Source organism: Xiphophorus couchianus, chromosome 21, assembly GCF_001444195.1.
Source record: "Xiphophorus couchianus chromosome 21, X_couchianus-1.0, whole genome shotgun sequence".
NCBI lineage: Eukaryota > Metazoa > Chordata > Actinopteri > Cyprinodontiformes > Poeciliidae > Xiphophorus > Xiphophorus couchianus.
Genome location: NC_040248.1, coordinates 285,137 through 309,761, shown reverse-complemented (window position 1 = coordinate 309,761; position 24,625 = coordinate 285,137). Strand labels below are relative to the sequence as shown.

Genomic DNA, 24,625 nt, shown 5'->3' with positions numbered 1-24,625 from the left:
CACTTCTCAGTACCTATGCTGTCTGGCTGATGTTTTGGTCAGTTTTGAATGTTGGTGGTGCTTTCACACTCGTGGTAGCATGAGACGGACTCCACAACCCACACAAGTGGCTCAGGTAGTGCAGCTCATCCAGGATGGCACATCAATGCGAGCTGTGGCAAGAAGGTTTGTTGTGTCTGTCAGCGTAGTGTCCAGAGGCTGGAGGCGCTACCAGGAGACAGGCCAGTACACCAGGAGACGTGGAGGAAGCCGTAGGAGGGCAACAACCCAGCAGCAGGACCGCTACCTCTGCCTTTGTGCAAGAAGGAACAGGAGGAGCACTGCCAGAGCCCTGCAAAATGACCTCCAGCAGGCCACAAATGTGCATGTGTCTGCACAAACGGTTAGAAACCGACTCCATGAAGATGGTATGAGGGCCCGACGTCCACAGATGGGGGTTGTGCTCACAGCCCAACACCGTGCAGGACGCTTGGCATTTGCCAGAGAACACCAGGATTGGCAAATTCGCCACTGGCGCCTTGTGCTCTTCACAGATGAAAGCAGGTTCACACTGAGCACATGTGACAGACGTGACAGAGTCTGGAGACGCCGTGGAGAGCGGTCTGCTGCCTGCAACATCCTTCAGCATGACCGGTTTGGCAGTGGGTCAGTAATGGTGTGGGGTGGCATTTCTTTGGAGGGCCGCACAGCCCTCCATGTGCTCACCAGAGGTAGCCTGACTGCCATTAGGTACCAAGATGAGATCCTCAGACCCCTTGTGAGACCATATGCTGGTGCGGTTGGCCCTGGGTTCCTCCTAATGCAGGACAATGTGACTTATGTCACATTGTGACTCATGTCAAGACCTCATGTGACTGGAGTGTGTCAGCAGTTCCTGCAAGATGAAGGCATTGAAGCTATGGACTGGCCAGCCCGTTCCCCAGACCTGAATCCGATTGAGCACATCTGGGACATCATGTCTCGCTCCATCCACCAACGTCACGTTGCACCACAGACTGTCCAGGAGTTGGCGGATGCTTTAGTCCAGGTCTGGGAGGAGATCCCTCAGGAGACCATCCGCCACCTCATCAGGAGCATGCCCAGGCGTTGTAGGGAGGTCACACAGACACGTGGAGGCCACACACAATACTGAGCCTCATTTTGACTTGTTTTAAGGACATTACATTAAAGTTGGATCAGTGTGTAGTGTTATTTCACTTTAATTTTGTGTGTGGCTCCAAATCCAGGCCTCCATTGGTTAATAAATTTGATTTCCATTGATGATTTTTGTGTAATTTTGTTGTCAGCACATTCAATTTTCTACAGAACAAAGTATTCAATGAGAATATTTCTTTCATTCAGATCTAGGATGTGTTATTTGAGTGTTCCCTTTATTTTTTGAGCAGTGTATATTTACACAACCTTTGACATAAAGTCAATTTTTATAAATGCCAACTTGTGCATAAAATATGGTGCCACACATTTTTAGTGCGCAGGCTTTATGCATGAGGCCCCTGGACACCCTGGTAAGAGTCGGACTAATTTCAGGTTCATGAACGTCTGGCCTCCTGTTGGACGCTGCAAGGCAAAGTGACTTTATTAGCAGAGCATAATTTCAGCAAAGATCTTTACGGTGAGAAGGAAAATCAAACAACAAACAAGCAAAAAGCAAAACATCCAGAGGCAAGAAACAAGGACGGGCTTAGAAACGCTTCGTGAAGCTCAACTTATAGAATAGAATAGAAGTACTTTATTCATCCCAGCAGGGAAATGACTTTGCAGTTACAGCATAGAGACACACAACAACCACCACTGAGTAGCAGTTGTAGACAAAATAAAAATAAAATATAAAATGCTATAAATTGTAAAAATATAAAATGCTGTCAATATAAAAGCAGCTTAGAGCAGTTCTTGCAAAGATTCAAAATGCAGATATGTATATGTAAATATATGTACAGCAAGTGTGTCACAGTGCAGTTGTGCAAATTGGACTGATTAGTGCAGAACAATGATTTAGCTTTTATTGTACAGTGAGATGGCATGTGGCAGGAAGGATTTCCTGTATCTGTCCCTACGACAGCGGAGCTGGAGCAGCCTATGTGAGAAGGTGCTCCGCTGTCTGTCCACTATGTGGTGGAGAGGGTGCTGTTTATTGTCCATAATAGACAGAACCTTCTTCAGTGTCCTCCTCTCCACCACAGTTTCCAGGGACTCCAGACTTAGTCCCAGTACAGAGCCAGCTTTCCTGATGATTTTGTCTAGTCTATTAGAGTCGCTGGCTCTGATGCTGCTTCCCCAACACACAGCAGCAAAGAAGATGGCGCCGGCAACAACACTGTGATAAAAGGTCTCCAACATCTTGCTGCACACATTGAAGGATCTCAGCTTCCTTAAAAAATAGAGTCTGCTCATCCCCTTCCTGCACACAGCGTCAGTGTTAGATGCCCAGTCCAGTCTGTTGCCGATTATAACTCCCAGGTATTTGTAATCCTCCACCTCCTCCACCACTTCCCCTTTGACCTTTAGTGGCCGTGAAGGTATCTTCTTCCTTCTGAAGTCAATCACCATCTCTCTGGTCTTACTAATGTTGAGCCTCAGGTGATTCTGCTCAGACCACTCCACAAAGCCGTCCACCAGTGTCCTGTACTCCCCCTTCCCCTCCATCCCCTTTACACCCGACAACCGCTGAGTCATCAGAAAACTTCTGTAGGTGACATGACTCAGAAGTGTACTGGAAATCAGTGGTGTACAGGGTGAAGAGAAAGGGAGAAAGCACAGTTCCCTGTGGAGCTCCTACGTCACTGACCACCACATCAGACAGGACACTGCCCAGACGGACAAACTGTGGCCTGCCTGTCAAGTAGTCAGTCACCCAGGAGATCACTGAGTCGTTGACACCCATCCTCCGCAGCTTCTCACCCAGCAGCAGAGGCTGGATGGTGTTGAAGGCTGCTTTTGTTATGAAACAAAAGCAGAACTCTGGTTGGACCTGAAACCCACCTGGTTCTAGTCAGAACTCCAGCAGCAGCGTTCTGGACCGTTGGGTTGTCAATCAGACCTGTGAAGACGCTGCTGCAGGAATCAAAGCCACTGAAGAGAAACTAAAGCCTGGATGAGTTTCTCTGATCCGAGACTTTAGTCTCTGGTTCTGGAAATGTTCTGCAGCTGGGAGAAGAACCACTGTGGAACCGGCTTTATGTGGCTCTGGAGGGTCTGGACAGAGGTCAGAGGTCAGCCTGATCTCTAGTTTACAGATGGAACAACTAGATCTATAACCCTAGATCTATGACTCTGGATTGTTCCTGTATAATAACTCCAGTTTCAGAAAGTTTTGTCTCATCCACACATTTATCTGTTCTCAGCAAATGTTCAGTAATTGCATGGGGTCAAAGGTCACCTGGTAGCATCATAACGTAGAGCTGCGTATCATCTGGGTCGTCGTGGTAACTGGTATCATTGCTTGTTTCTGGAACATTCCCAGTCTTCCCTGACCTGGAGGACATGGTGGTTTCAGTGATTCTCTTGAAAACGATTCCTGGAGGTTTTATTGTTCAGGCTTCTTGGTTCCAGTGGTTCTTGTTGTCATGAATGTGGACACCGTCGGGTGATGGAGTTAATTAGCTGGTTAACGAAGCTCAGGTGAAGTGGTGCAGTCCTCAGGCGGCTAGACTGCTGTTCCTGCAGGTTTGTTGTCAGAGTAATGAAGTATCGAACCGTCGCTTTAAGGCTCGCTGGCTCTCCGTTTGGCCCGCCGCCGCCGCCGCCTTTGTCTTATCTCCTATTGACCTGCCACACTTCCTGCCTGAGTTATGGACGGACAGCCGGAGTTCACAATGAGCCGGGCAGATAACGCCGGCCGCGCGCCGTTTGTCTCGTGCTCACAGAGGTTAACCCGCTGACGAATGAGAATGCAGCAGTCCTAAATCACAGAGCCAATCGCGTGAGAGACAGGCTGAGCGAGGACACAAGGAGGAGGCGGTTAGAGTCTGTTCACCGTGAGTTATGGAGGAAGAGGAGGACGAGGAAGAGTTCACCTCCTTCCTGCTTCACCGTGTGACTAACTACAGCCAAACCCAGCACACACACACACAGCCACCCCTACAGACACACACACCCACCCACCCACCCACACACACACACACACACACACACACACCTCTCTAGGTCAGTCTCCCCCCGGCTGGTGTGTGCAGCGTTGAGCAGGACATTAAATCAAACTAACCCTCCACAGCCCGGATCCGACCTGAAACAGAGCCTGAAGGCTCAGACCGGTTTCAGACCGGCCCAGTAACTGGACCTCTATGTCACCAGGAACCAAAGCGTTCCCTCTGTTGTCGCTCCGGTCCAGATTCTCTCAGCGGTTCTGATATTTCAGGTTCTGCAGCAGTCGGCACCATTGGCGTTTACTGAAGCCGACCAGAACAAACACAGAACGGGTCGGGACGCTGGACCCGTCAGCTCCACAGATGCTTCTCTGGACCCGGTTCTGCAGGCCGTAGAACAAGTTCCAGCCGTGTTGTCTGGTTCTGTAGACCCTGGAACTCCTACATCCAACCCATCCAACCCCTCAGTGGACAGGTTGGACCTGGGAGCATCTCAGTGAGGTTCTGGTCTGGTTCACCAGCATCAGGTCCGGTCCGGTCCAAACATCAGAAGGTTTGAAAGGTTCTGTCTGCCTGTCAGTCACTGCTGAGGGCTGAAGGAACACCGCCTCTCTGTGTTTTAGTTGATTGGCTCCAATCAGAACGAGCGGAGGGAACACACACACATACACACACATGCCTACACACCCCTACACACACACACACCCCTACACACACACACACACCCCGCTCCGTGGATGCCTTTGGTGTGTGTCTCTGTGGGTTCAGGGTGTATTAATATTTCTAATAGGCCTGTTATCAGCTCACTGCCAGCTGTACACAACAAACACACACACACACTCTGTGAAGCTGCAAGGCAAATATAAACACACACACACACACACACTCGGCCTGGCTGTGCGTCGTGTGATAACTCCCACAATGCCTTTCTGTGTCAAAGAGACCTGGAGGTCAAAAACACTTTTCAGCGTGTGTGTCTGTTAAAACGAGTTAAACACAAACACACACGTTCTGGCTTTAAAGTGAAAACAGATAACACACACACACACACACACACACACACAGCTGCAGGTAAACAGTGTTTAAAGGTGAGTCGGGCGAGCGACAGAGAGAGGAAGAAGTCGACTCTTCATGAATAATACACACCGTGTGTGTGAGAGTTGTTGGGTTAACGAGTGTTAAAGGGTTTATCAGCGTGTCGGCACGCTGCTGCAAACTCTGCTGCTGAATGTGACGGACGGACTGACTGACTCTGGGTTCTGCCACACATGGGTCAGCTCTGCTCCAGCTAATCACACTTTGTGGGCCCATGTGGGCCCCATCTGTGGCTCTGTTTAATCTGTATTTGCTGCTTTGGTGATGATTTCCATGTTTATCTTCCCATTGGCCAAAGAGCATTGCATTGTCTAAATGACTTTAGAAGTTAACAGGTGTGTTGGCTACTGGCTCCGCCCTCTTTACCTGGCTGCTGTTTGGACACGCCCCCTCCTGGTCAGAATGTCATCGCTGTGGAGCCTGAAGCGTCGGCTGCTCTGATGCGTCTGCATCCCGTCGCATGAGGCCCTCAGAGTTCTGTTCCTGCCGAGCTGAGCCCAACTCCTGTAAACGGACCCCTGCCAAGGTCCTCCTTCCACCTAACTTTACTCTAGACCAGGGGTCACCAACCTTTTTGAGACTGGGAGCTGCTTCACGGGTCCAGAGTAACACGAAGGGCTACTTGTTTGATACAGACATAACTTTTCTTGGCTCAGCCTTTATAACAATAATACATATACAGTATGTGTATATACATGCTGCCTGATCATATTAATGTTAGGGACTACTGACAATAATTATCAGTAAGGACAGATATGGTTAATTGCTATTATGTGATCAGAAGTTCTCAGTTCAGAGTTTTAAGTTTGATTCCCTTTTGGAGTTTTTCTGTGTGATTCTAAATTTCCCACAAGTCACTGAGAGTCTGGATTGTTGCAGCTGCAGCTGAACAGCTGGACGCACTGAGAGATTTTCCTTTAAATAAAAAAAGAAACATTATTGTATTTTTTATTATCCAACCCTCTTTACTATAAACACAATTGTAGAGAGAAGAAAAAGTTCTTTTGTGACAAAACATCTTGTATGTAGCAAACATCAGTGTGAGTCTGTGGGGGTCAAAGGGCAGCCAAAGCCTAAATCTTATTGGCCAGTTTACTTTTTCTGTGAGCTAAAAATGATGAGTGGAGTTTGAACCTCGTAGTTCTAAGATCCCACCTGAGCTTTTTACAGTGTGCGGTTCTGGCGGGTCGCCGGTTTATTAGCTTTTTTTGTGGTTTTGTGAACTGAACAGCTGACGAGTCACCAGCTGGCTGACACCAGCAGATGTCGAAAAAAACTGTCCGACAGATTGGAGGGTATAAAACTATCACTGCACCTGACCTGCAGGAGCACAACCACCTCTCCAACGTGCATCATGTGGCGTCGCACAAAACCAGAACAAACCTAAAGCACTAAAGCAGCGCAGCCTGTTTTTTTTAACACAAACGATAAAGACATGGAAGCAAAGCCTATAAACCCGTGAGATCCACGGAAAGAGGAGGATGTTGATTCCCAGGTTCAGGTGGAGTCAGACGTCCAGAGGAGGAGAAGGTGAAGCAACAATGTTTGCTTAGTTTCTACTTTTTTGGGGAACGTTTCCACTAGATTAAATTGTTTAACCCTCAGTCTTAGCGTGACGCTCAGGAAGAGCAGCAGATGTCAGTTAACAGGCGACCACCAGCTCTCCAGTTCTGGAACATCAAAGAAGCTCAGAAACCGACGACCCGCCAGAACCGACACGGTAAAAATCTCGACCGGGATCCAAACAGCTCTTAGAACTACGGGAGGTTCAAACTCCTGTCATTCTTTTTTACCCCTCCAGGGTTATTTTTGTGGCTCTAGTGCCCCTTATATGACAGCAGGCTGACAGGAAACGAGAGGGGGGAAGACATGCGGCAAATGTCGTCGGGTCCGGGACTCAAGGCCTCCAAATACGGGTCGCGCTAACCGCTACGCCACCACGGCACGCCCCCTGTCATTCATTTTTAGCTTACAGAAAAAGCGCCAAGCCGCCAAATAAACAAAAGTAAACTGACCAATAAGATTTTAGCTTTGGGTGCCCTTTGACCCCCACAGACTCAGACGTGCGCTACGTACAAGATGTTTTGACACAAAAGATCTTTTTTCTCTCCACAATTTTGTTAATTATAAAGAGGGTTCGATAATAAAAATTTCAGAAATTATTCTTTTCTTTTTTTACTTCAAGGAAAATCTTAAGGCAGGCAGAGCGGCTGCAGCCGTACAGCCGCAGAGCAGGTCCATGGGCCCAGCCGTGGGTCCGTGGGTCCAGCCGTGGGTCCGTGGGTCCAGCCGTGGGTCCAGCCGTGGGTCCGTGGGTCCAGCCGTGGGTCCAGCCGTGGGTCCAGCCATCCAGCTGCAGGCGCTGCTGCCCTCCAATAAAATCCTGCAGGCGTCTGAGCAGTTCTGAACTTTAACCATAGAAAAGAGTTTTATACATAAAGCCATTTATTTAAAAATTTTTTGTAATTTACTTTAAAAAAAACTTAGAACTTGCTCTGCGGGCGACTGACAAGGTCCCCTCGGGCCCCGTGTTGGTGACCCCTGGTTTAGACACATTACAGCCAGACTAGTCCTGTTGTCCTGGACACAGCCAATCGTAGACCCATCATAGTTCTGATGGGTCGGCTCTGCAGAGAAATGGTGACCTCTCTGTGACCTCTGTATCTCAGGGCCTGACCTCTCTGTGACCTAGTCATCGATAGTAACTGATATAAGATTTCATTTTCTGGGTCCTCTGATCGTATCCTTGCCTCAGACCCGGCAGAACTCTGGTTCTGTTGGGTCTCAGTCCCTTTAGGCTCGGTGTCCTCATGCAGTCTGGGTCTGGATCTCTGCTGCCCCCTGGTGGGGCTCTGCCCCTCTCCTGCCTGTTGCTGCACACTGAACGCCAGCTGACTTAGACACATTGAAAAGCTCCAGAGGTCATGACCTGGAAACAGAAGGCGCTCCGCCCGTCACCGCCCTAACTACCTCTGGTTCCGACCAGCAGCGGGTGAGTTAAAACTAGACATCTGTTAACCAGCTGACTACCTCAGCAGCGGGTTGGTTAAGACTGTCAGCCTTTGTTTAGCTGGTTAACGGTTGGTCAGTTAGCAGCTACCGGGTCGGTAAGTGGTTATTGGTTAGTAGCTGTTTGGTTGCTGACTGTTAGATATCTAGTTACTGGTCAGAGGTTGAAGGGATAACTAGCCAATTTGTTATCACCAGTTCATGAAGGCTTAACTGGTTCATACTGGTTTTGGAACCAGTGTGTATTGAATGAATGTGTGACTGCGCCTTTAAACTGAAGATCAGTTTGATGTTTTCAGAAATTTAAACTTTCAATCAGCTCCTGAAATAAATCCCTGACAGCAGGAAGGCAGGACACACACACACACACACTTCCTGCTGGTGTGTGTGTCAGTAAATCTCCTCAATGCGCTGCAGCTGCCTCTCCTCACGTCTTGATACAACTCTGGTAATAGAATTACGCCTCCATCTGTGTGTGTGTGTGTGAGAGAGAGAGTGAGCTGGCCCTGCTGGGATTGGCTTGGAGCTGGTAGGGCTCAGCTGTGATTGGCCGACAGGTGAGAAAGGGGCGGGAGGTGAAGGAGGCAGCTGTTGGTGTTTGTTCCTCCTCCGCTCTGATTGGTCGACCGGGTCATGAACCCGCTGATGATGGAGGTCTTCGTAGGATGAAGAAGGGTCTGGACCGGATCAGTACCAAGCAGAACTCTCTCAGCGTTTGGGCTGAACAGGCTGGACCGAGCCACAGGGACAGAACCCGGTGTTTAGGAACCAATCAGAACCAGAACATTTCCATGTAAATGAGCTCATCAGAACCAATCAGAACCAAAGTTTTGTTCTTCATCAGTCCTCCTCTTCCTCCCTCCACTGTGATTAAAGCTCTTGTTTTTCTAATCGATTCTCCTCAAGGGCTATTGATCTGCTGACACACACACTCACACACACACACACACACCCACTCACACACACACACACACACACACACACACACACACACACACTGAGTCCTGTTAGCGGTGGACCAGCCAGTCGGTCTCAAATTGGAGAATTGTCTGTTTGAGGTTGGAGGTCGATCCGGTTCTGAACTCTCCTGCAGAGAGGAAAAACCGACTGTTTCCTGGCCCGGGTCGGACAGAACCTGCTCCAACCCAACCTGGAGGAGGCTCCTGTGGTCCAGAACCCAGTAGATGTAATCAGACAGGTTCTGATGAGGCAGAACGTCAGGGAACAGAAACATTAGATTGATGGGTTAGCTGGTTCTGGTCCACACTTTAAGCTGCCAGAGGCGTACTGAAAGCCCTGAACCATGGAGGCTTAGCCCCGCCCACTAGCAGCGGTGGCTTAGCCCCGCCCACTAGCAGTGAATCGGTTAATTCACAAGTTTATTAATATGTTTATTAAAAATAGATTCAGGTTTATTTAATCCAAAGGCCAAATTAGTTTTACTGCAAGTCAATAACAAATAGAGGAATAAAACAACAATAAATATCCATATAGGTTCTGGTTCTGGTTCTGGATGGGTCCAGTCTTTAATCTGTTGGACTGATGGGATCACAGCCAGGTGAGATTCGTCTCCGGGGCAACAGGACTGACAGCCCCAGAGCCGTCGCCGCGTCGCAGGCCGCTCTCTCCTCCGGTTACCATGGAGACGCCCTTCAACCCACACAGCGAGTTTACATTTCACAGAAACTTTGCAAAGCGACCTGCAGCGGCGAAGCGTCTGACTGACAGCTGTAGTCAGGTTGGCGGCATCAAAGCACACTAATGAGGGCGTGCACGTGCACGTGCACACTCACAGGCAGCAGGGGCTTTTATTCTGAAGTCTTCCAATTAAACCAGCAGTTTGTGTCTCGGTGCTGCAGATGAGTTATTGATTTTCTGCTTTTATTCACCATCAGACTTTTAATCTGAAAGTTTTGTGTTGGCTTTTATTTTGACGGTGAAACATCACACGCCTGTGATGTTTAGCAGCTGCCTGGTTAACCCAGGAGGCTCAGGGTGGAACCAGTCTGGGGATCTGGTCTTTGATTTTGAAGGTCCACGGGCTTTTATTTTATCTTTATGGTGACTTCCAGGTACTTCCTTCCTGTTTGTGAACACATCGGGTCGCTACAGCGGCCAGCGCGCCCAGCTGCTGCTGCCGCCGCTCCGCGAGAACGACACGCACTGCCTCAGCTTCCAGTTCTACCAGGCGGGGGGCCGCGAGGGGGCCGCGCCCGCCACACTCAACGTCTACGTGACAGGTACGGCGGGGGCGTGGCTGTCTGTGGGAGGGGCTCTGGATGTGTGGGTGGAGCTCTCAGGTGTGTCTGTTTTACCTACAGAGAACAACAGCCCTCTGGGAGTTCCTGTCATTAACTCTTCTGGCCCCGCCTACCACATCTGGAAAGGGGTGGAGCTTGCTGTATCCACTTTCTGGCCAAATCACTACCAGGTAAAACACGTGCACACACCTGGTCTACAGGCTCTGCATTGCCGGGGTTCGGATGACGTAGCGCCGAATCCACCCAGTGCAGATGGAGGAAGGAAGGAAAAGCCTAAAGTCTGAGTCCTGTATGGTTGTTCCAGCCGTTCTAACAGACAGAAAGATAAAACTTATTTTCGTGTTTTGAAGGGAGTCGGTCACAAGGGAGTTAATTTTAAAAACTTTCCGAAAAAAGAGGAGAAAAGTGGATCAACGATCTACAGCTAAAAACAGGAGGTGTGAAAACTAAGAGTTTACCGCGCCGAGTTTCTAATAGGCAACAATCGCATCGTTTAAATTGTACTTTCAGATTTTATTGGACAGTTACTTAGAAAGACCAGCGTTCATATGTAAGGTAGATATATTATTGTAGCCGCCCTTCCTTGGCCGAACCATCTTTTAATGGGGTTTCTGTATGGATCGCCTCCATGCGGGTAAATCCTCAAGATTATATGACAAGTCTTTTTTACAGAGATAATACGGATCATATCATAAATATAGTCCTATTTTTTGAGATGCCTCGTCTGTTCCAGCCCATCTATGGCAATAGCTACTCACTGTGATCCATTTTGCTCTGTTAGGAACCGGAGAAATCCACTTCCTGACCTCCGTCTGCATTTCGCGCGTCATCAGAGTCACCTGTCTGAAACACAACTGGTTCCCTTTGGGTCACAGGTTTAACTTTCTGAAGAAAAGACTGGCGGGGACATGTGTGGCGGTGCTATTAATCTGACGAGCCATATCAGGACGTAGATCCTAGTTCAGTGAGTCGGACTGTATGTATTCACATTTCACTTTGGCTGCTTTGGTAGCAGAAAAAGGTCACATGACTTCATCAGATCAGAGGCCTTCACTTCCTCACAATGCCTCTCCACCGACCTGCAGCACAAAGTTACGCCCCTGCTTTGGGTTCCATATTGGTTCCATATTGGTTCCATATTGGTTCCCTTTGGACCCAAAGGGAACCAATAGGTCCCCAGACTAGGTTGGGACTAGGTTGGCCGGGTCCAAACCTGTATATGTTCTGAATCGTCTCCTCTGGTTCGGTCTCCGGCTCCCGGCCAATCAGAGACAGACATGCAGGTGTTTGAAGTGCCGCCCCGTCATCACAGCGAGGCGCACTAATTAGCTACATCACCATGGCAACAGCTCATCCACCTCATTAGTGACGGAGTAAATGAAAGAGGAGGAGGAGGATGGAGAGAAGTAGAGGAAGAGTTCTGGAACAGGAAGTGGAGGAAAACAGATGGAGGGAGGAGCGCTTCCTGTTTCTGGCCACTAACAGGAAGTGTGGTAGCGGTTTCCATGACGATTAGACCATGGAATGTGTCCGCATTCCCAGAGAAGATCGCAGCTGGTCCATCATCAGCTTCCTGTTTGTCCCCGAAGCCTGAGAGGACGTGTCCTCTCTGCTGCACGGCTGGACAGGGACACCTGAGAGACACCAGGGGACACCTGAGAGATGTCTGTCCTCTTACATGTTGCTGAGGTCACAAGGTTCAGTTCTGGCGGAGGACGGAAACTAGTGGAAGTGTCCTCTGGACAGCGGGTCAGGACGTCCTGCACAGTGGTGGAGGAGTGATGACCTGGACACTCAGCTGAACTAGAACGTCTCTGTCCAAATGTCCAACAGTCTCAGTCTATCGGGTTTTCAATCTACAATAAAGTTACATAAATAAAAGGCAAAAGTCTGTTGATCTGTTGCCTTTTATTATTTATAGTTCGTTTCTTGACTTAAAGAGCTTTGAAAGGCGCCATCAGAAAAAATGTATTATCATTATTGTTATTATTACAATAAAACTGTTAACAGAGCGAAGAGACTAGTTTAAAATAAGTAGCTAGCTGCTGTGAGACTCGGGGCCCAGAGACTCGGGGTGGACTCGGTGCTGCCAGGTCTGTGGGAAGTACGATGGATTTCTCAACAAGGAACCTGAACTGACCTGGAGTCGCTCTAACTGGACATTAATAAAATGTTCCTGAGGTTCCCGCATGGGGCCCATAGGACACTATATTAGCTTAACGCTAACGCCTCACTGTAGAACAGAGGCTAACTGAGCAGCTGTTTGCAATTTGTAATCCATAATGGTTTAATAATTATCACTTTACGTTAAGTATGCAACTAGACAATTAGCCTGAGGCTAAACTGCTATAGCTGCAGATGGTCTGCCGAGTCCCAGCCGGTCTGCCGAGTCCCAGTTGATCTGTCGAGTCCCAACTGCCCTCTGCTGTCTTCCAGGTTCTGTTTGAGGCGGTCAGCACCGGGCAGAGAGGAGTCCTGGCCATCAGAGACATCACTCTGCAGGGACATCAGTGTAGTAAGTACACACACACACACACACACACACACACAACAACAACAACAAGCAAGCTCCGCCCCTTACCAGAGCAGGTCTCTAATTGATTAACGAGGTTTGGGTACCTAATTGGATAATAATGTTAAAAGTTCTACTGGCATCTTAAAAACAAGGTCAAAGTGTGTGTGTCTATCAGTGTGTGTCTGTGTATCTATCTGTGTGTGTGTGTGCAGGCAGGGGAGCTCATTAAAATATAAATTGATTAGCATGGACTTTGATCCATGCGTCTGTTTATCTCACTGCTCATCCAACCAGCAGCAGTTTAGATGCTGCCCTATTTTTGATGTATGTGTGTGTGTGTGTGTGTTTGTAATACCTTGTGGGGACCGAAGCCTGGTCCCCACAAGGTGAAACACTGTTTTTGGGTCAGGGGTCAGATTTAGGACTAAGGTGTGAATTGAGTTTGGGTTACAGGAAGGTTTAGGCTGTACAAAGACAGCCACGCAAACATGTGTGTGTCAGAGGCAGTCATCCCGTGTGATTCCAGGTGTGTCTGCTCTGTGTTGCTGACTCAGTGTTTGACCTCTGACCTCCCTGTGCAGTGAGCACACCCCACCCGCTGCACCTTAAGGCGGTGGAGGTGAACGCCGGCCAGACGGCCTCCTTCCAATGCACGGTGAACGGCCAGCCGCAGCGCCACCTGCTGCTCTACCTGCAGGTGAGTCTGCCCACGGCGATGGTTTGGCCACGCCCCCTTCCTCTCTCACTGCCGCTCTCCGGGTCGCAGGGCATGGGGGGTCGGCAGGCCGTTGCCAAGGAGACCAGGCCGGTGAACCCCCGGCGTTACGTGGCGAGCTTCGACGTCAAGAACACCACCAAAGGCGACTCGGGACGCTACCGCTGCATCGTCCAATCAGATCGAGGAGTGGGCGTGTCCTCCTACGCAGACCTCACAGTCAAACGTGAGTCCTGGCCTCTGATTGGCTGCTGGACACTTTTACCTGTCTGACTGTTTTAAGGGATGAAACCTGAATGTAGGAGACCTGTGTATGTGTGTGTGTGTGTGTATGTGTAGGGGTGTGTGTGTGTGTGCCTTCGAACTGGGTCAGGAGGAAGTGGAGCAGCTCCTCTGAGGATTCTGGGTAATAGAATCCAGGTCTGCTGTGATTCGCCGAAGGTCACGAATATTAATTAACTCGTTAACTTTTCCCCCTTCGCTAAGAGGCCAGTGAGACCCTGAGGAGTGTGTGTGTCTGTGTGTGTATTGGACTGATCCTGGATTTCCTGCTCCCTCAGAACCACCGGTACCAATTGCCCCACCTCAGCTCACTGCGGTCGGCGCCACCTACCTCTGGATCCAACTCAACGCCAACTCCATCAACGGAGACGGACCCATCGTCGACAGAGAGGTGAGTCCTGGTCTGTCACTGACCGTTGGCTGTGCTGGTCTGCGGGTGGCGGGTCGGGAGGGTCCAGAGGTCTGACCTGGGTTCCAGTCATCAACTGAGGTTCTGCTGGACCCGTTAGGGACGGGTCAGGGGGTTCTCCGGCTCTCTGCTGATGTACTGCGGTTTTCCAGAGGTCTGCTCGGTGTGAAGGAACGGTGGTTCCTCATGTAAGGCCCACATGGAGTCCAAGAACCTTCCAGAGAGTTCCTGCTAGCTACTGGTAACGTCACGCAGGTCCAACGCAGGAGCCTGGTGTTCGCCCTTCCTGGTTTCACTGGACTCTACCGAGGTTCTGGTGTGTTTGAGGAGTAGAACCTGTAAGGTTGTAGAAGATCTCAGAAAATGTTCCCCTGGTTGTTTGGTTCTGCATCCATCCAGCCCTCATGGCACTGAACTCCTGTAAACATCAGCTAACAAGGTTCTAGAAATCTTTGAGACGTTCTGGTTGCATACCACGGCTCTAAGAACATCGAAGCTCCTCTTGAGTCAGGTTGGCGTCTAATTATGGATTCTCACCACATCTTTTCAATCCTGCTCCGGTTCGCTTTACAGGTTGCTCTGTGTAGCTTCCGGGTTCTAACGCTGTCCCGGTTGCCAGGTGGAGTACCGTACGACGGCGGGCATGCTGATCGACACCACACCTGTCGACAAGCCCACCCACAAGATCGGACACCTGGACCCAGACACAGAGTACGAGATCAGCGTTCTGCTGACCAGGCCCCTGGAAGGAGGGACTGGAAACCCCGGGCCGCCGCTCAGAGCCAGGACCAAGTGTGCAGGTGAGTGAAGCCAGTGGTACCTGATGGATGGCTGGTCTGCAGGCCGCCTTATCTCTTCAGGACGTCAATGTTGGACCATTAATGCTAAGCTAACTCATCAGGCGGCTAATGGCCAACAGTGAGCTCGTTAAGGCAGCCTGCTTCGTTAGTGCTGCACTCATTAGCCCTGAGTGGAGCTCTCATAGCACACACACACACACACACACACACACACATTTAATGTGTGCAAACAACAAACAGGATGTGATTAGCAATTAGCTAGCTAATTAAACAGGTGCAGCAGCCGCAGAACTCTGGAGGTTCTTCCCTCTTATTTATGATTTATGTTTATTATTATTATTGTTGTTGTTGTTGTTATTATCTGGGTTTGGTTCTGAAATGTTGGAGGTTTTATCTTCCGTTTATTTTCATGTCACTGATAACACACTCAGTTATAAAATATTTAGCTTCCATAAATAATAAATATTTACAGCTCATTAAAAATAGATTGAGAGTGAAAGATGTTTATGGAGTAATTACTCTGATATGTCTGAGCAGAACAACAGGAACCGCCAATAACTTCACTTATAACAACAATAATTATCATTCAGTTTCCAGATGCTGGTTTCCCCTCCAGGTTCAACATCAGAATCAATTCAGTTATTGATTTATTATTATTATTATTCATATTGATGCTAGTCTGAGTGAATTCCTCGCTACAGGTCCGGTCTCAGGTTCTGGACTGGTTCTGGGGAGATGATGCATTTGGGTGCTGCTGTGTTTTTCTGGACTCGTCAGCAGATCTTCTGGCGGTTTGAAGATGAAACATGGAGCTGACCGAGGTTCTGCTGGTTCTGATGGATTTAATGACCGACCGATTGGACCGATTGGACTGATCCATCTGTGGTTTCCATCAAGAGGTTCTGGAGGTTCTTGATGAAGATGAGCTTTAACTGCTGATATGATCAATCACATAAACCTGATGAATTTATCTCATGAACTAAGTTAGACATTGATTAATCATTAAGTGGAGAACATAAAACAAGGTAGTAGCTGCCCTAACCCTGAACCCCGAACCCCTAACCCTGAACCCTGAACCCCCAATCCCCCAATACGCTCCGAGCATCAATGAAGCTAAAACAGTTATGAAGACTCAAACCTCGTCAGGTCGCTTCGTTTCATCTTCACCGGCTCCAGATTCAGTAAAGGAACCTGATTATTGCATTTAATGTTTATGATTTTTTAAATGAATTAAATTTTGTTCATTTGCATCTTAAATTTTTTTCCCATTTTGCATAAAATGGATGGAAGTTGTTGGATGAAAAACCTGCAGAATGTTTATTCACTCAATCATCAGAGTAATCAACCAAAATTCATTGGTTACCACAACAACCGTTAGCTGCTGCCTGAGGGCCAGGGACCGGTTCTGATTGGGTCGTACATGTTGGACCGGTTCTGATTGGGCCTGCAGAACTGTCTAATAAGGAAGTTCTGGGTATTTATTGAGATGAGCAGAACCTCCACCTGCACCAGGTGGTTCTGCTGGTTCTGCTTTGCCTGGTGCAGGTGGAGGTTCTCCAACAGGTTGGTGTTCTCCTGAAAGACCCGTCAGACAAGCTGTGATAACCTCCACCCGTCTGAGCTGTCAGCTGATAAAAACAAACGCTCCTCAGAGAGAACAGCAGGAAACAGGCAGAAACACGAAAAGATGTGTGGTGTGTGTGTGTGTGTGTGTGTGTGTGTGTGTGTGTGTGTGTGTGTGATTGGCAGCTCAGACTCTCGGTGAGCTTCTGAGCGATCATGTTCGCTCTGATAAAACTCATCTGTGTCTTCAGCTGCTTTTATTTATTCATCTGACTGGAGATGAATTATGGAGCAGTCGTGTGTGTGTGTGTGTGTGTGTGTGTGTGTGTGTGCGCGTGTGTGTGTTTAATAATGAATGAGCGTTCCCATCAGACCCGCTTTAGGACGCGGCGCTCAGTCAGGCGACTCAACTTGGTGACACAAACATCCGCTGTCGCCAACTTCTGGCTCGGTTCTGATCCAGAACCTTCAAATCCTCCATTGATCCATCCAGACCCGACTGGGCTCCAGAAGAACTTTCACACCCAAATCAAATCTTCACAGGTTCCACCCCGACCCGGATCCTTCCCCAGAACCTAACACCGGGAGGTCCAAACATCTGCTGGATGAAACCAGAGAAGAACCGGTCCTGGTACCAGAACCGCTTTGGTGGGAAGAACTTGAAATTAGGAACTTCAGGGTCCGTTCCTCTGGTTCTGTAGAACACATCCAGAGTTTGGACCTCTGCTCCAGAACCAGACTTGTAGCAGTACCACAGACCACCCTGACCCGGTGGTTCTGGACTGGAGCCGGTGGTTCTGTTGTAGATGTTCTGGAGCAACGGTCGGGTTCTTTGTGGCGATCGATAGAGAGCAGTTTGGTGCCAGATTCTGGACCGGTCCGTTAATCCTGAGTTTCTGATTGGACCAGCAGCTGGATGGTGTGGCAAAACCAGAACCTGCAGAATCTAAAGTGTGGTCCAAATGATTCTTGTTGACGTGAAGTTCTGGTGGACCAACCAGAAACGTTCCTGAGATAAACTTGGTGAAGGTTCTGGTGCCGCGATCGGAACCAGCCAAACTCGTGGCTTCAGTACCAGAACCAGAAGGCCCAGCGGAGCGCCGGCGGTCCTGAGATCCGGCCCGGTTCTGTTAACATCCATTAAAGAGCGACGGTCCGTTTGTCTGCAGGCTCTCAGCAAAACACCATCAATATTTCACTTCCCTCCATCCGGGCTTTTTCCACCTCAGATTTTCACGCTCTGCTCGCCGCGCCGCCGCGCATCGCAGCCAAACACGCCGCGCCGCCGCGCCTGGCAGGTTGGGTTCCAGTTCTGGACTGGATGGAACTGAACCGGATCGGACTGGGTTGGTGTTTGTTGTATTAGATTGAATTGAACGTTGTGATTTTATGGCGTCAGTTAGGAACGCAGATCTATAAATGTGAGTACGGAGGCCCAGAGAGGTCAGAACAGCAGAATGTCCAACAAACCATGGACATTCTGTCCTCTGACCTTCGTCCAACACGTCCTCATATTTACAGGAAGCGCCTGAATGCATCTTCTGCAGGGGGCGCTGCCTGCAGGGGGCGCCGCCACTGCTACATGCTATCTGTCCTCATCACACTGAATGTTAGAGAAGCAGGAGGTCTGAGACTGAGGGCAGAAATATAATTCACAGCAGCTGCTTTGTGTGTGTAGGTGTGTGTGTGTCAGTGGCTGAATGCCAGAGTCATGTAGGAAATCTGTTTCAATCAGTCAGGGTGGCGTTGGCTGAAAAGGTCAGGCAGCGAGGCGGCGACTTTTCAACAGTCAGACTGGAGGAGGAGGAAGAGGAGGAGGAGGAAGGCGGGTCACATGGTGCAGCAGAGGGTCATCAGACCTCAAGTTGTTTAGCAGCAACACTCTGCAGGTCCGAGCCGCTGCAGAACCTGAACACCTGTTGTTCCAGAGGAACGCGGTCCGACTGATTCCAGGCCAGATCTTTGGTCGGATCCAGCTGATTGCGCCAGGCATTAGCTCCAACTCCTCAGCAAGCACATGGCGACAGTGGACAGGAACCGCTCTGCATAACCTCCATCGGAACCAAATAAACTGTTTCTAAAAACAGTTACTCAGGCGGACCTGAAGACGGGTCCAGACCGAGTCTCCTGCCGACCCGTTTGGACCTGAAGACTCGGTTCCTTAAATATGGAGCCGGAACAGAACTCCATTTGGTTCCATTAGTTCCAGTGCAACAAGTGGCTGCTTGAAAATCTGCTGGACAGAGACGCGTCCATCAGAGAGACGCGTCCATCAGAGAGACGTGTCCAACAGAGAGACGTGTCCATCTGTCACTCAGAAACATTTCTTCTTTGAGAAATTGAAGGATTTCATGAGGCGGTATTCTCTTCCCCCTGGGGATTATGGGTAATAGGATCCACCTCAACCCCTCCTTCTCTCCTTGAACCCCGACCCCAATTGTTGCCGTGGCGATGTTAGTATGTGTGTGACGGTGTGTGTGCTCTACATGCAGCAGAGTTTTAGCGTTCTGTCCATCTTTCATCCCACAATCGAGAAGAAGCTCAGACGTGCTGCGGTTGTGCTGCACTAACAACCTCAGAGGGCGTGTGTGTGTATGTTTGTGTGTGTGTGTGTGTGTGTGTGTGTAGGGGTGTGTGCATGGCCACAGCTCAATAACAGGAAGTTTGTGAGCAGCCTTCATCGACCACACACAGATGAAAGGTAAGAGAGAACAGGAAAGGTATTGTTCTGCACACACACACACACACACACACAGGGAGGCAGTTTTGTCAGGAGAAATTGCTCTGAGCTGCTTTCATCCATCATTCCTCCTCTGAGTGGATCTCTGTCTGTCATCCAGAAACAGAAATACTGAACCCAGATTGGCTGCTGTTTGTGTGTGTGTCTAGGTGTGTGTCTAGGTGTGTGTATGAGCGCGCTCAGTGTGCTCCTTTAATCTCTGTCTCAGATGAAGTTGAAAGTTCTGGAGGTCTGGGATTAGAACACGACGGTTCCCTCCACATGGTTCTGGTTCGGTGAGAGGATGGTTGGACCTGTTAGTAGAGTTGACCTGCTGGACTGAGCCACAGAACCTCAGCAGAGGAACCACAGAAAACTGGCTGAGCCCAGAGTTTGAGGCTGCTGAGGCAGTAAAGTCTGGAGGTGGTTAAAGTCTGGCGGGGTTAAAGTCTGGCGGTGGGGTAAAGTCCTGATGCGACTCGCAGTCGCGGCGTCTCATCGTTGGCTGGTGTGTTTGTCAGATCCAATGCACGGCCCGCGGCGCCTCCTGGTGGCAGACGTTCAGTCCAAACAGGTGACGGTCCGATGGCAGCCGTTCGGATACAACGTGACCCGATGCCACCGCTACAATTTGACGGTGCAGTACCGCTACCGGCCTGCAGGAGCCACCAGGTAAGCAGAGTGGGAGCCACAATGATAGCAGTGGGCGGGGCCAGTTGGTGGGCGGGGCCAGTTGGTGAACCTCAGCCTCTGTCTCCTGCAGGGAGGTGAAGGAGCAGGTGGGGGAGGAGGTGGTGTCGGACACCATGAGCGCGCAGCCGCAGCACACCGTGCGTAACCTTCCGCCATTCACCAACGTCAGCCTGAAGCTGTTGCTAAGCAACCAGGAGGGACACAAGGAGAGCGAGGAGCTGCTGGTGCTGACCGACCAGGACGGTACGATGCTGAGTGGGTCTGAGTGGGTCTGAGTGGGTCTCTGTGGGTCTGACCCAGTTCCAGTGACCCGGTGTGGTTCTGGTTGCAGTGCCCGGTGCGGTCCCGGTGGACTCCATCCTGGGCCGCAGCTATGAGCAGCAGATCGGACTGAGCTGGAGGGAGCCGCAGCACGCCTACGGCCTGATCCGCCACTACGAGGTCAGATCAATCTCATTACCCACAATGCCGTGGTGCCCGCTCTCACACCCAGTCTCTCCACAGATTACCTACAAGGCTCTGAGCTCCTTCGACACAGAGTTCGACCTGTCCAATCAGAGCGGCAAGGTGCTGAAGGCGGCCAATGAGACGAGCCATGTGTTCTCGGGGCTGTCGCCAGGCTCCACCTACTCCTTCACAATAAGAGCCTCTACCATCAAGGGCTTCGGGCCCCCAGTCATCACCCAGTTCACCACCAGAATCTCTGGTCAGTCGGCTTTAATTTGTTGTTCTGGTGAAGTTGCCCCTGTGTCTAACCCCCCTTGTTATTTACCCCCAGCCCCTCTGATGCCACCCTATGACCAGGAGCCCCCTCTCAACCAGACCGACTCGTCCGTCACCGTCCTGCTGAAGCCCGCTCAGAGCCGCGGCGCCCCCGTCAGGTAGCCCTGGGCACGCCGCCCACCCTCACACCTGGCAGAACCTCCTACAGTCGTTCTGCCAGGTGTTACTACGGAAACGGTTGCCATGTGGACAGCTGCGGGGCAACCAGTGATTGGTTCAAATAAGAAGCGGTGGGTGGGGCCAATCCGGAACCGGGTCGGGTTCTAATGGGACCGCCTTGTTCCTCTGAGCTGCTCGGGGGGAGGAGGGGGGGCTCCACTGTGTGTGTTGCCGTGGTAATTGAGTCGGTGCTTCGTGTCGTCGTGTTTAAATTTAACTGAGCTTTGAGCTTTGACAGCGCAGCTTCACATCGCAGGACAAAAGGTGTTGCTGCAAGCGACCTGCAGCTGTAATCAGATTACTGTCACACACACACACACTCTGCGAGAACGGAGGAATGTGATTGGAGACGGTTTGTCAAAGAAGAAAGGAGATAAAGAGACACAAGAGTGGGAGGAAAGAAAGAGAAGGAAGTAGTGGAGGAGCTAGAGGCCACAAATGACAATATATGTGTGTGTGTGTGTGTGTGTGTGTGTGTGTAGAGTAAATTGAATACAACAGTCTGTTTTTGAATAATGTTGCTGAATATTTCAACCTATTCTTTGAACACGTCACTACATATTAAGACAATCCAGTTCAAGTCTTTCTGCTAATCTGGTCTCCAGTCTCAGTACTTGCTGGTACCGGTACCAATTAAACAAGTTGGTTTTTAGAACCAGACCTTTTGAAGACAAAAGTGTTTTATTTAGAACAAGCTGGCTCTTCATCTCTGATTGTTTTAACAAATCACAAATGGAACAATACAGATGGCTTAGTCTGCAAATACTTGATCAAATTTAAAGATGCATTTTCTCTAGAATTTAGATCCGTATCCCGACCCGAAGTCTAGATCGGACCAGAACTATTTGCCCGCTGGTGGCTCAGGCTTCTGGTGCATTTAGCCTGCAGTACAGAGAAGGTCCAGCAGCGGAAACGACCAGATCCTTAATCAAATCTGATCACTTCATGTTACCTGATTTAAAAACTTTCTCACTGCAGAGAAAAAGCTACATGTTCAGCTTGATGACATAAAAATGGAAATAAAATGTAATTAACTTATCATTTGATGGACAATGAAAAAGTGTAGCTCAGCCTCTGCTACGAACATCGTGGCCTCTCTCCCTTCTTCAGTTGTTTTTCTGCCTTTTTTGTGGAGGATCAGTAAATCATTTTACTGCTTCTGTGTTTCTCCTGCTTTAGCAGCGCAGGAGGAACATCAGGACGCCTAGAGTAGCAGCTGATATATATATTATCACATGGCCTGTTATAAAGTTTATACATTTTCTTTTTTACATATTAGGGTGGCTTACGATGATGCCAAATACTTTGTTGGAACGGCCTGGTGCTGTCATGTGGTGATCAGTGGTGAGGCAGAACGCTCTAGACCCAGGATGTAATAAATTAATTATTTTAATGATGAATGTCCAGAATAACACAGTCCAACATAGTCCAAAAACACCGGGCAGCCGAGCGGAAGGCAGGGCTGCACGCCGGTAGCAACCGGTTACCCAGGGGTCTCAAACTCCAGTCCTGGAGGGCCGCAGTCCTGCAACTTTTAGATGAGCCTCTGCTGAATAGAATAATGAGGTCATTAAGGTTCTGGAGAACCCATCTACACAAGGAGGAGGTCATTAAGCCGTTTCATTCCAGTGTTTTGTACCTGTGGCTCATCTAAAACCTGCAGGACAGCGGCTGGAGGACTGGAGTTTGAGACCAGTGGGTTACAGGAAGGACTGGACGACGAACTGGGCACACAGACGACAGAGGCTAAACGAAACGACAGCTTAGACAAGGACGCAGACACAGGTGACACTAAATACACAGGAGGCAATCAGGGAATGAGACACACCTGGGAACTAATCAAGGGGAGACGAACAACACGGAGACTCAGAGACAGAGAACTCGAAATAAATGCACAGAAAAACACAGGTCAGGACAGGTGCTGCTACATGTCAGCGATCAGATGTCTCTGGTTCCGCCTCTGGGGGAAGTAGAGATGGGATCCGTTTCCTCTCAACAATGAGAGTCGCTGCGCACGGAGGGTTGGGGTCTTCCTGGCCTCCATTCATTTCCTGTCCAGCAGGAAATGGGACAATGCTGCCGTCCTACATCCTGAGAGGACGTTAGAGCGGCACATGGTGATGCATGAAACACAACTATTGTTCCCACCATCCCTCAGGACACGGGGGCAATCGGGGCGCCGAGCGCGGTGCATTCAGGTGCAATCGGGGCGCCGAGCGCGGTGCATTCAGGTGCAATCGGGGCGCCGAGCGCGGTGCGTTCAGGGACATATTGATAATAAATGGTATTTATTACCATTGAGTCAATGTATTTCATTAACATCACAATCATGTATGTTGATTCTTAGATTAATTGTCAAGAAAATAACTGACTGGATTGTTTTGTTTTTAGATTAGTTAACTAAACTAACTAACCAACCGTTTAGTATCCTGACCAGCTGGTTAAGACCAAGTTATGTTTCTGAGGTTTTGCTGCGAGCTCACCTGTTGCTCTGCGTCACAAGCGGAACGGTCTCATGACGTGTGTCCCCGGCAGTAAGTACCAGGTGGTGGTGGAGGAGGAGCGCCCCCGCAGGCTGAAGAGAGGAACTGCAGAGATCCTGCGCTGCTACCCGGTTCCGATCCATTTCCAGAACGCCTCGCTGCTGAACTCCCAGTACTACTTCAGCGCTGAGCTGCCCATGACCGACCTGAGGAGCCCCACGCCCTTCTGCGTTGGTTAGTTAACTAGCTTAGTTACTCGCCAAGTTAATTTTAGACTAATTAACTAGCTAGTTAACTAGCTATGGTACTACTACAATGTACAATGGTAGCTGTACTGCCATTGTAGTAGTTAGCTAGGCTACTCTTCTGTAGTTGTTGAGCAACTGGAGCTGTTAACCAGTTACCAGGTTAAACCTGCACGATTCTGTCTCAAGGTAACCTGTAGCAACAGGTATGAGGTCAGAGGTCACTGCGATGTAGTTCCTAGAGCTGGTTGTAGCTTTTAGCAGGTGAACAGTGTGTGGGACGGGTCGGTTAACCCTAACCCTGTGTGTTGGACAGGAGACAACAGAACCTACGGCGGCTACTGGAACGCGCCGCTGCTGCCGCACAAGAGCTACGGGGTCTACTACCAGGCCGTGAGCTCGGCTAACGGGGTGAGTCACTGGTCACACTGGTTATACTGGTTATATGCAGGCGTCCCTCCAGGAGGACGCATGGAGGACGCAGGCGTCTCTGTGGTCTGCAGAAAGGGGTCAGAGGTCAGGATTTCCCATCATGCCTCTGTGCATCAGCGGCATGATGGGAAATATTCGTTCCTTCAAAGCTTCACATTCACTTCCTGTTCCTGCTGCCAGAGCCAGGAACACAGAGCTCAGTGTGTGTGTGTGTGTGTGTGTGTGTGTGTGTGTGTGTCTCAGCTCACATATTGCTGCAATTAAAGGATAACTGCTCACTTTCACACACACACAGATCGGAGTGTGTTAGTTTCATTATTGATGCTCAGAGCTTTAATTGGTGTGTGTGTTGAATAATGCAGGCGTAGCAGAGCTTTTTA

At 49.6% G+C, this 24,625-nt stretch overlaps 1 protein-coding gene across 6 annotated transcripts in view; it reads left to right on the top strand.

Moving 5' to 3' along the window:
- LOC114136594 (receptor-type tyrosine-protein phosphatase mu-like) overlaps positions 1 to 24,625 on the top strand; it is a 91,201-nt gene that overhangs the window by 15,722 nt on the left and 50,854 nt on the right. For all 6 annotated transcript variants that reach the window (XM_028004652.1, XM_028004648.1, XM_028004647.1 and 3 more), the window contains exons 3-16: positions 10,259 to 10,426; positions 10,508 to 10,617; positions 12,884 to 12,962; positions 13,544 to 13,659; positions 13,729 to 13,903; positions 14,238 to 14,350; positions 14,988 to 15,168; positions 19,972 to 20,122; positions 20,214 to 20,386; positions 20,475 to 20,584; positions 20,648 to 20,849; positions 20,922 to 21,024; positions 23,621 to 23,802; positions 24,130 to 24,224. In XM_028004652.1, the coding sequence (XP_027860453.1) occupies positions 10,259 to 10,426; positions 10,508 to 10,617; positions 12,884 to 12,962; positions 13,544 to 13,659; positions 13,729 to 13,903; positions 14,238 to 14,350; positions 14,988 to 15,168; positions 19,972 to 20,122; positions 20,214 to 20,386; positions 20,475 to 20,584; positions 20,648 to 20,849; positions 20,922 to 21,024; positions 23,621 to 23,802; positions 24,130 to 24,224 (1,958 nt within the window). The remainder of the gene's footprint in view (positions 1 to 10,258; positions 10,427 to 10,507; positions 10,618 to 12,883; positions 12,963 to 13,543; positions 13,660 to 13,728; positions 13,904 to 14,237; positions 14,351 to 14,987; positions 15,169 to 19,971; positions 20,123 to 20,213; positions 20,387 to 20,474; positions 20,585 to 20,647; positions 20,850 to 20,921; positions 21,025 to 23,620; positions 23,803 to 24,129; positions 24,225 to 24,625) is intronic.